The sequence below is a fragment of the Lissotriton helveticus genome, chromosome 10 (assembly GCF_964261635.1).
Source record: "Lissotriton helveticus chromosome 10, aLisHel1.1, whole genome shotgun sequence".
Classification (NCBI taxonomy): domain Eukaryota; kingdom Metazoa; phylum Chordata; class Amphibia; order Caudata; family Salamandridae; genus Lissotriton; species Lissotriton helveticus.
In genome coordinates this window covers 527136133-527148152 of record NC_136071.1, presented here as the reverse complement: position 1 = coordinate 527148152, position 12020 = coordinate 527136133, and the positions used below count along the sequence as shown (strand labels likewise).

At 49.1% G+C, this 12020-nt stretch overlaps 1 protein-coding gene across 1 annotated transcript in view; it reads right to left on the bottom strand.

The window, feature by feature from the left end:
• LOC144784342 (UBA-like domain-containing protein 1) overlaps positions 1-9407 on the bottom strand; it is a 67683-nt gene extending 58276 nt beyond the window's left edge. Inside the window, exon 1 of the mRNA XM_078663065.1 lies at positions 9161-9407. Within this exon, the coding sequence (XP_078519191.1) occupies positions 9161-9373 (213 nt within the window). The 5' untranslated portion in view covers positions 9374-9407. The remainder of the gene's footprint in view (positions 1-9160) is intronic.
• Between the last annotated feature and the right edge of the window lie 2613 nt (positions 9408-12020).

The following is a 12020-nucleotide window of genomic DNA, read 5'->3' as shown; positions in this document are numbered from 1 at the left end:
GAAGAGATCATAGAAGCATATTCATATTTGTGTTTTTTTTTGTTTGGCTCCTGGCTGATGTGAAATGAAGCACCGAGAACTGAACGGGAGATACCGTCCAGCTGTGCCTTTCCACATATTCATCCAGCCATGAAAAACTCTGTCCAATAAGAAAAATTATAGAGGGTGCTGAATGTTATCAGATAAGCGATTACATAGAGGGGGCTGCCATTCTCTTTCTAAGTGCCATTTACTTCAATGTAAAATCGCAGGCAGGTCATCCTTACATGAGGGGGGAGGAGAAATTCTACCTGCATTGGTGGCCGCAGGAGTGAGCCTGTGCGGCAACTCTGTGATTTGCACAAGGATTGCCACTTTCACTACGCACTTATCAAAATAAATGCCCCTGAGGAGGAGCTTCGCGGGCATCCAAGATGGTCGCGTGAGCACAGAGCTCCCCGGACCCGCGCCGCCCTTCGCAACAATCCTGACTACATCCTGATGTTGAAGATCGAACCAAGTCTGACTTTCAGTTTCGTTTTCTACTCCCGGCTCGGATTGATGGCAGTGTTGCTCTGATTGATCCTCGGCCAGCCTGGTCTTTCTACACTGCTTTGTGCTGTCCCTGCTGAGTGCCCTGTCTCCAGCTTTCTTGGCGTCTCTGCTCATTTTATCCAGTTTCGGTGTCTGCTTGGCCACTCTAAACCCGGCCATTTTTTTTTTTTTTACCAGGTCGCGCGGGGTCCCTTCTCCAATTATGGCCACCAGACCTGATACTGAGAGGCGCAGGATCAAGACACCTCTCCGCGGGGGACAGACCCAGATGAACATTATGGATCATTATTCTCAGTTAAAGGGGTCCCCCGGCGGTGCTGGTCGCACTTCAGACGATCCTAAGGCTGATCCTGCAGCGACCTCGGAAATATCGTTGTATGACGTCATGGGTGCCATTACCAGCATGAAGGCCTCCATGGGACAGCAGTACGAGGCCCTTGCCTCTAAGATCGACACGGTGGCCGTCGACATCACGCTGATTAGAGCGGACTTGGCGAAGACTAACGAGAGGGTCAAGTCGTTGGATTTGAAGACTTCCAGTCTTATTACGGATGTCACAGATGCTCAGACTGAGATCGGTAACCTGCGTTCCTCTCATGACATGATGGCTCGTCGCCTTGAGGATTATGAAAATAGGGCCAGTCGTAATAATGTACGCCTTATTGGTGTCCCTGAAAGTCCCGAGATGCCTGCAACCGACCTTCTGGTGGAAGATCTGGTCACGAATTATCTCGCTCCCACCGGACTTAGCAAATTCTTTGCTATTGAACGGGCCCACCGAGTCCCAGGCGGGAAGGCGAAGCCGGGTGCCCCCCGAGGCCCATCATTGCCAGACTATTCCACTTTAGGGATAGAGACGCTATTCTTCAGGCCTCGCGGGACAAGGGCCCTGTGAAATTCGAAAATGCCTCCGTGACCTTTTATCCCGACTTCACACCGCTCGTTCAGAGGCTGGGATTTCAGGGAGTGAAGAGACGGCTGCGGGACTTGGGCCTTAAGTACGCCATGTTGTTCCCGACCAGACTTCGGATCGAATATGGGGAACGTACATTTTTCTTTGATCGTCCGGACAACGTTAGTGACTGGCTTGACTCTTTGCCCAAGAGAGACGATCGACCTGGGCACCCCGGTGGCGCCGACGGTGGCGCGCCAGAGTGAAAGTGACACCTCAGATCCTGGCGTCTGAACTTTTCTACTATTTCAGCTGAGTCTGGACATTGGTTCTCTTGTTTTAGTCTCGAGTGGCCCGAGGGTGGTGGGGGGTGAATGGGGACTCTTCCTCCTCCTGGGTTCTTTGTGTAGATTAGTTTAATGATGGGGCGACAGGCACACTGCAAGTTGGGGTGGCTTATGAGTCGTACGCAGGGGTGCAGGGTGGAGGGGTGTTGTAACGGGTTCAAGTTGAGGGGTGGCGGGGGAGGGTGTGTGTTTTTCTTCATTCACGAGGCATCGTATTGGTTTTTTCATTTGCTCTGGTCAATGGGTCTTGTGTGGGTGTTGCTCTGCCAATTTCTTGGGGATGGGGGTGGCGAGTTGAGACTGCTGTCCTGGAATGTCAATGGGTTGGGAGACAGGATAAAGCGAGGGGTCGTGTTACGGTACCTTAGACGTCATTCTCCCGATATTGTCCTTTTGCAGGAGACGCATCTAAAAGGTAACACATGTCAGGCCATGAATAGACGTGGATACCGGCTGGTGGCTCACTCTGGGTTTACTTCTGGTTCCTGGGGGGCGGGCATTCTTATCCGGTCTTCTCTCCCCTTTGAAATTGATGAAGTGACGCTTGACGACAGGGGGCGCTACGCGGCGCTCACTGGTAGATGGGAGGGGAAGACACTGTCCATACTTTCTGTGTATATCCCTCCGGGTCTACAGGCCTCGACTTACGCTGATCTCGGCATGGTTATATTGGGGGTCCCTGATGGCCTCCTGATTCTAGGTGGGGATTTTAATTCTGTCGTCTCCGGCACTTCTGATCGTTATCCCCCTAGGGATTTGCCTATGTCTCAAATGTGGCTGAGTGACTTGCTCGAAACCTTCGGGCTGGTAGACGGTTGGAGGTTAATGCACCCCACGCAATTACAGTACACTTTCCATTCCGGGGCCCATGGCAGTCTCTCCAGATTGGATTACTTCTTAATACCATCGGTCCAATCCTCCTCCATTAGAGAGATTCGTCACTTTCCTAGGGGTATTTCTGATCATTCCCCTCTGTGGCTTAGTTTTGAGGTCGGGGCGGGCAGTGAGGGTAGAGTTGCCCCTATTAACCCCTGATACTTCCGCAATCCCAAAACCCGCTCTGCACTTGTTAAAGCTATTGACCATTATTTCGATGAAAATGTGGGGTCTGTTTCCTCTGCTGTTTCACTGTGGGAAGCCTTTAAGAAGGTTGTCCGTGGGCAATCCCTGTCGCTGATTGCCGCCGCCAAGAGGGCTAATAATGTGGAACTTGTACGATTGGAAACCGAAATAACTGCACTTGAGGACGATCTTGAATCAGGTGTCTCTCGCGCAAAGCTGCACTCCCTTGGTTTGAAACAAGCCGATTATAGAGCTCTTGAGACTGATGCTGCGTAAATGATGTATAGAGAGCAACAGGGTAGGTTGTATGATGTGGGAGACAAGGCTGGTAAATTGCTTGCGTGGTTGGACAAGAAAGAGAGAGCGAATCGTGTTGTTCCGGTGATTGTGTCACGGACCCAGTTGGGATTGTTCAGTGTTTTGTGGATCACTTTAAGATTGTGTACGCCTCGGTCTGTGGTAGAGATGAGGAAGACTCTCGCTCGCTGTTGCGGGATATTGCATTGCCCTGCCTTTCTGACGTCGACAGGGACCTCATGGAGGCTCCGCTCACGGTGGATGAAGTTGCTGTGGCTATACGTTCCCTCCGTTCTGGCAAGGCAATGGGCCCCAATGGTTTGCCCATTGAACTGTATAAGCTGCGACCCGACAAAATGGCGCCCCACTTAAGGGAGATGTTCCTTGAGGCTTTGGAGTCTGGTTCCCTTCCCGCTGATCAACGACTTGCTACCATTGTAGTTATCCATAAGGAGGGTAAGCCGCGGGATTGTTGTCCTTCGTACAGACCTATTTCTTTACTTAATGCCGAACCTAAAATCCTAGCTAAATTGTTGGCTAATCGCTTGATTAAGGTGATCGGAGACTTGATCCATCCATTTCAATCCGGTTTCATTCCACATCGCAACACCGCTCTTAATCTTCACAGACTCCATGGAGTTCTCGCGAGAGCTGGGACGCTTACCAAGCCGGCCATTTTGGCTTCCCTTGACGCTACCATGGCCTTCGATACCATTGAGTGGCCCTACCTTTGGGCAGCCCTCTCGAAGTTTGGGTTTGGGCCGGTTTTCATAGCCTGGGTGAAACTTCTTTACGAGAGGCCTTTGGCTAAGGTGGTAGTTAATGGGAAAGTGTCTCGTGTTTTTACACTTGGGCGTGGTACCAGGCAGGGCTGCCCGCTGTCTCCGCTGCTTTTTGCCATCGCTCTAGAACCTTTGGCGGAGTGGCTCTGTTGTGAGCCTTCAATGCGGGGCATTCGGTGGACTCCCGATTTTGAGGATCGAATCTCATTATAAGCGGGTGACATCCTTCTCTACCTTACCTCCCCTCGGAAGTCCCTGAATGTACTTTTTGATGTTCTGACCTCCTTCGGGAAGAACTCGGGTCTCATTATTAATTGGGCTAAATCCTGTGTCTACGTTTTGGCGGGAGATCTCCCTCCATTGCCTCGTAGATTTCCAATTCAAGTAACTGAGACCGGTTTTAAGTACTTAGGGATTTATGTTTCCTTGGACCCCACAGTGCGCTACGAGCAAAATTTGTTACCCCCCTTCAGCGGCTCAAGCTTGATGTTGCACGCTGGCGCAGGTTGCCGTTATCACCACTTGGTAGAGCGGCGCTTTTTAAAATGATGTCGCTGCCTCGATTTTTATATGCACTTCAGAATTCGTTTGACCCCGTCGCCTCGGGTTATTTTCGTGAAGTGGAGAGCCTGCAGAGACGATTGGTCTGGGATGGGCGTGCCCGCATTGCTCTTCCGTGGTATGACGGTGGTATCGCCCTCCCAGACATCAGGCGCTATTACTGGGCTTCTCAACTGAGTGCTATCAACCACGCGACTTATGCTTCCGGCCCTGCCCCGGCTTTTTCCATGGCTAAATTTCTTCTGCCAGGAGGGACCTTTAGTAGGGCGCTCTATTCCAGGGGACTTTGTGGAGCACTGACCTGTCCCACTAAAATGGCTGTAAGGGTGTGGCAGGATGCGAATGCGGCATTGGGGTGGTGTGGTAGATTTACCCGTGCGACCCCTTTGTATGATTCTGAATGTTTGGGACATCTGTGGAGAACGAAAGGCTTTGATAAATGGGATATGATTGAAATAAGCAGGGTAGGTGATCTATGGACGAAGGGTACCGTCAAGTCCTTCGATGTGTTGAAGGCGGAGTACGAGCTTGGTGATACGGAATTCGTCAGGTATGCTCAGGTCCGTCATGCTCTACTGTCAGTCTTTGCTGTGGGTGATGATATTCCTGAATCCCCCCCCCTCGAGGACCGCATCCTAGATGGCCATGTGCCCGACAGCACGATTTCACTGATCTATAAGAAGCTGATTAATAATAGGGCTGATTTGCTGGTGTGTCTTAGGGCTTTGTGGAGCGCTGACGGACTAGAACTGGATGACGAGGACTGGCAATCTGCTTTCTCCTCGCCTAAGGAGGTTGCTATTCCTGCTCGCCTTAGGTTCGTCCAGCTTAAGATCCTCCATCGTGTGTATGTTACTGGTCCGAGTCTGGTTCGTATGGGTTATTCTTTAGATGGGTTGTGCAAGCGTGGCTGCGGTATGTCTGGCACCTTCCTCCACATTCTATGGGAATGTCCGGAGGTGGTTGAGTTTTGGTCCCGAATACATGTGGTGATGGAGAGTTACTGGTGTGTCGCTGCTGCCCGAGGCCAGGCGTTGTCTGCTGAATGTCTGGGAACCTAATGACTACAACACGGCGCAGATCAACTGGGCGACCCTTGGTAATATGGTCGCGAAAAGGGATATCGCTCAGCTCTGGGGCTCCCACGGGCCACCCACTGTATCCAAATGGAAGGAGAACATGGATTGGTGCATGTTTCGGGAGAAGACTGTGTACCTATCCCGGGGCAGGCCCAAGAAATGGAGTAGGATCTGGTCCCAATGGAATGCATATCGTGGAAATATATGTACTCCCCCACAAGATGTGTATCCCGATGTCTCCTTGTCCCCCTAACTGACATTCCGATTTTTGTTCTAGATAGTATTACTGCTCGTTTCCTTGCCTACCCCCCCCCCTCCCCACAACTATCGGCTGTACTGTCTGTACTCTGCACTAGAGCTCTGCCTACATGGACTCATGATCATGCTTTACTGTATTTCTGCCTTGTGAGTCTTGTTATTTTGTTTATTTCATTGTTTCAATAAAACTTTTTAAAAAAATAAAAAAATGCCCCTGTCCTCATTATGAGCTGGGAATTATCCTGACAAGTAAGTTATGTTATACGATTTGTAAAGTGCATTGCTGCCTTCGCGACTGGGCGTCACAATGCTAATTTCATCAAAAAGTCACAGCTGTGAAAGAGAGACCTGGAGAAAATGGAGGAGGTAGCAGAAAATGTAGATGTAAACAACCAGGTCTTCAGCAATTTCCTAAATGACAAGTGGTTCTGCATACGCCTTAAAGGAAAAGGCATTAGAGAGGGCAGGGGCTTTAACGCAAATGGACAGACCTCCCGCCATTGCTCTTTTAACATGTGGCGCACAAGCTCAATTATGATCAGCAGAGAGCAAGGACCATGGAGGGAGGTTTGGAATCGGCAAATTGAATAAGATGGGGGCCTCCTGAGAAAAGCAAATATTTTGGGGCATGGACAGAGCCTTCAACTGCATTCACTTATCCACCTGGATGCAGTGTAATTTGCGGACGGCATCCGCAGCTGAACAGTATTTAGGAAGGGAAAACAGCAACTTTGCAGCTGCAATCGGAGCCAGCTGTAGCCTTCTACTCACAGGTTTGTTTACTCCCAAAAAAACGGATGTTACAATAGCCCAGCCGGCAAAGGATAGCAGCCTGGATGATGACTTGATGAATGTGGGGATTAAAGAAACCCAGAATGGGTTTGAGCCCACATAGCAGACGACAAAGGTGCCTGCCACCGCTTTCGCCTGTGCTTCAAAGGTTAGATCATTATCTACCCAAGCGCCTTCATTCTTAACCACCGACTTTGAACAGGGAATAGTCCCAAGGGAAGAGGGCCGCCAGTGGTCTTCCCGGGCATGGACATCCTTGCCTACAAGAATTTGCGACTTCCTAGTATTCAACTGCAAGCAAATGGATACCATCCATTCTGCAACAGCCATCATATCTTTCTGGCAGTTGACCAGATAGGAATGCCGGAATAACAAAATACAAGCTGGGTGTTGTCAGCATAAGACACCAACGCGAAACCCAGCTCTTTCACAACCTGAGCCAATGGCTCAATGTAGATGTTAAACAGCGTGGAACTCAGGGAGGATATTGGTAAAATTAAATATATAATTTACTTTCTTAAGTGGGCTTTCAGCAAGCCCTCTTCATCCATTATGCAATGGGTTTGCACATCACATTTCAGCCACTGACTAACTTTACTGTGAGTGGTAGCATTCTGCTCTTTCACAGGAGCACATCCTCACACAAAGTAATTCCATACAGGGACTACTACAGTAATGTGTGTGTTATTGGAACCCAAAAAAACACATTTTGACTTTTAGCTCATGATGATATTTTTTTTTAGATTTATATTGGTGGGGGCCTAGCTGCCCCCAACAATAATGTTTTAAGAAAACTTTGAAAAAACAGGTATTGATAAAACCCAAAGACTGAAAGTTAATGCCAGACCTATTGGCTTGCCAATTGTGTGTTTGCATTTGACACATACTTCTCTGCATTTCCAGGCTGAGACACTGTCAAAAGCTTTAGCAAAGAAGGCAAAATATCTGGTAACATAACTCCAGCCATCAACATAGGCTATGAACACTGCAGACACTTGATTATGTGCAAATTTAAAATAATACCAGAGGTGAACAGCAGGCTTCACTGAATAGAGGTACCTGCATGGTGAATCTATGCTAGGAAGCCACCCAACCCACGTTTCCTAATATCCAGTAAGGCTAAAGGTTTAAAGCACTTGTGTGCTTCTGAGCACAAGAACGCACAAAAGTTGCGTGAGACAAGGAATAGGAGGGTTCCAAAGGTCAAAAGCTCCAGGTCCAGAGTGGAAAAACGTGTGTGCCAGGGGCAGATCTATAAATTAAAGACCATGAAGTTGAATCTAGGACATGTATGTTACAGGGCAGAAACACCTACATATTTCAAATTGCTTGCTAGTTGTACAGGAACGTTGAAAAATATTAACAGTAAGTGTGGACTGATGTAGTCCGTTACATTTGCCGAAAACTGCAACAATTGTTTTAACAGCCTTTTGGACTATCTCCAAAGATTTTATTTTTAGTTGCTTCAAAAAGATAATTTCCCCAGACTCTCACTTGTTTTGACTGGGGTAGGGCATCATGTCTTTATTGCACACTTTGTGCAGCAATATCAACATAACAAACAGTTATGTAATGCATGATGCACAATATGTATGTGCTGGGACAGTATATCAAGCACTGCGTGTGCAGCAGAATGAGTACAACCAGGGCCACTGGGATTGTGCAGAGCTATTTTGGATAATTATGGATTTGCTGCACCTGCCAATTTTAACAAAAAAAAAGTCTTGGGCAAACAGATCAAAATGTACTAATAATGCAGCAACATGTGCTGCTGCGCAGTGGAAGACCCTTCCAGAAGGGTAACTGGTCCATTTTCAGTAGTTTAATGCTGTATTTAAGTGTTAAAGAGTTACTAATGGGTGAAAACTTTGCTATAACAGTGTTAATATAGATTAAAATGACAAAAAATGTAGTAATACTGCCACAAAACATCCCACATAATTTGCCTTTTCTTGCTATATATATTTGTCAACTCTGCCACATAACTTGGTACTTTCCTGTTAGATCATTGTGGATTGATTAACCACACTTGCTACATTTCACCTGCCTTGTCATTTGTAGTACTCAGCAAAGCAGATGTAATTTCTAACCAAAAGGGAACAAAAGTAACTGCAAAAAAAAAGTGGGATAGACGTATGTCAAGCTTTTGTAGGTGCTTGGCAAAAAAAAAAAAGCCACCCCTCCATTGCTGAACTCAGGCGTTCAATGCTACCCTTTAAGCGAAATGTTTAAACAGACAGCATTAATGTGGGCTAAAACTAGAAAATAGTACCACATCATGCACCATATTTTAGGTTTTCTGGCCATACAGTTTGTCAAAGCTGCCATATAATTTGGTCCTCCAGTGCCACACAATTCCAGTGGAACTGGCAAAAAGAGGTCCTGTAGAAAGAAGTGAGCAATAGGCGTGTAAGCCCATGTCGAACAGGAAGACAGTCAGGGGGCAGTCGTGGACTTAATGCACGATGCAGACGCTACATGTATGCAATAACAAACGTTTCAGCAACAACGTTCTGCAATTAGAGCACCGACTAGCGATATGAGCATAGAACGCACCTCAAACTCCCAGTGTGCCCCCCTCAGGAGCTGCTCCGCCTGGTCAGCGGCGCACCCGGCCGTGAGAACGAACTGATTGATCATCAGCTGCTGCTTGAGCGCCTCCAGGTCCATGGCTGCTGCCGGTGAGCGGACCCCCTCAGAGCTCACACCCCAGACAGTTGCACCTCCAGCCCTGCAGACAGCAACACAGAACCCTGCTTCGCTTCCCATCACACAGCACCGCGCATGCGCGACGGCGCAGCATCACTTGGCACGCACGCACTCAATAGGCTGCCAGCCGGTGCGTGATCGTCACGTGACTCGCGAGCGAGCAGTTGATTTGCTCTGGCTTATAGTACATAAACACTCGCTCACGTTTTTACACCCCCCCTCCCCCCGCCCCCGGCAAAAGAATTAAATAACTATACGTAGTGGTGGCCTGTGACAGACGGATAAATTTAGGGCCGTTTCTTTCACAACGAGCGGCTTTTTTACTCGAAAAGGGCCTATAAATTGCTCCGAAGACTGCTCGCCATGGATTCCGATTGGTTTACGGTCAACGAGCACAAAGGTGAAGTGACCCAAATAGCCTGACATTAAGTCACATTATAGGTTCATTGACAGGTAATGAAGACCAATCATTGAAAAGCCAATAGGTCTCGCCTATGTGCGAGCTATTGGCTTCTAGCCATCTTGTACAGTTCAGCATGGCTAAAAGTTAGTAATGTACAGTGGCATAGGGGAGTGGCATACAGTTGAGTGGCATGGAGAGCGGTGTGGAGTTGTGTCGGAGGTAGAGCAGCATGGAATTTAGTGTAGTGGTGCCATAGAGTGGAATGTAATGGCGTAGATAGGAGTTGCATAGTGTAAAGGAGAGGAGTACTCTCCGAAACCATGTGCAAGACACAAGGTCGCCGACCAACACCCGGCCAAACAGTACACCTTCCCCTTTGCCCTATCCAGATCACCCGAAACCCATCATTACGCCTACAATCTTCCCTAACGCCATGAACCTGAGTCTTCCCCTCTACTCGAGTCCACCCCCAGACGCTTCCCACCCTGAATACACGGCCCCCATCTCACTGCACCTTAACCCCATCAGGCCGCCTTCTTCTACACCGAGCGAACCTAACACTGTACCTTTGACCCCCTCCCCCCGTCCTCCCCCTTCGATATCCAAGACTACTACCTCTACATCACCAATGACATGGGCCACAGCAGGTCAAACCCGCCCCGCTAACACTCAAGCCACTCCCTCTATGAACCAACACACTATTCATCCTAGCCACCAAGCCCCGCACCCCTCAATGACTCCCACAGCACCACACACAATCCATCCTAGCCACATAGCCCCACACCCCTCAACGACTCCTACGGTACCAACTCAGGGCAACACCTCCAACACTCAAGCCACCTCTCCTACGACTCCCAGTTCAGTCCACCCGGGCCCTCCTACACCCCACTCCGCAGACATTTCTTCCATTCACTCCAGAGCGTCCATAATAATCCCGAACATCCATTCCTCCTTCCTCGATCTTACAAAACTCCTCCACCTCGCTGAACTCTCCTTCGTAAAGCTCATGCCCCAGACTGCCTCCCTTCCTATTCCAGAGCTCCCAAAACGACCACTACCGACAACCTCTAGACATCGGCGCCCTCACATGCTCACTAGCTACTTGTCCGAGGAGGAAACACTTGACCTTGCCCTCTCCTACAACCCCTCCCCCACCACAACTAATCCACTAGATCTCACCGAAAAAGAAATCCAGGACCTCCTTCTGGACCTTAACACAGCCCCTACTTCCACCTGTCTACCTGTTGTGAGTGACGTGAGTGTCGCACACCCCATCCACACGGTAGCCATCGACCCACACAGACCAGCCCCCCCTAGCAACAGAAGAATGCTCAGAAGTAACCTCACGCCAGTGCCCTTGGCCGTTCCGACCCTCGCCACCACCCCTCTCCCTGCCCTGACAGGCCTCTTAATCAACTGTCGCTCGGCAGTGAAGCATGCGGCTGATGTCGCCGCACTCATCCTGAACAACAACACCGACATAGCCATTCTTACAGAATCATGGCTTAATGATTCCTCATCCCCATGCCTCGACCTCTTAATCCCCCCTAACTTCAACATTGTCAGGCTCGACAGACCACACAACAAAAAAGGAGGCGGAATTGCCTGCATCCATCGCGCTAACCTCCTTGTCACTGAGCTTGCAACGAATACTACTGACTCCTGCGAATATCTAGCCCTCTCAGTCTTCAGTAGCACCATCCACACATGTAACCTACACATCTTTTATCACCCCCCAGGCACAAACGAACTTTTTACCGACTACCTCATGGAAGTTATTACGACTAAGAACTCCCCTAACTCCAAGGACATCTTCCTCGGCGACTTCAACTTGCACTGGAATGATCTTAAAGATCCCCATGTCAACGCCATTAAAGACCTCCTGGCCGATCTAGCCTTGACCCAAGCTTGCCCTCTCCCAACCCACTCGAAAGGAGCCACTCTTGACTGGATCATCTCCAAGGATACCACCGTCAAGCTCACCTCGATAGAGCCCTGCGACTGGTCTGACCACCATACCATCACCTTTCTGTTACCCAGCACACGCAAGACAAAGACACCACAACAGGTACTCCCAAAGCGCTGGGTCAGAGACACCAAAAACCTAGACATCAACATGCTTGAGATCCGCTGCAAAACAGACCTACCACCCCCCTCCCACATCACCTCGGTCAGCGACCTGAATGATCACTATTCGACTACCATGTCAAGCATCCTGGATGACCTAGCCCCTCTTAAACTAAAAAGAACTCAAGTCAAAGATAAAAACCCATGGTTCACTGGTTCCCTCAACAACGAGAGAAG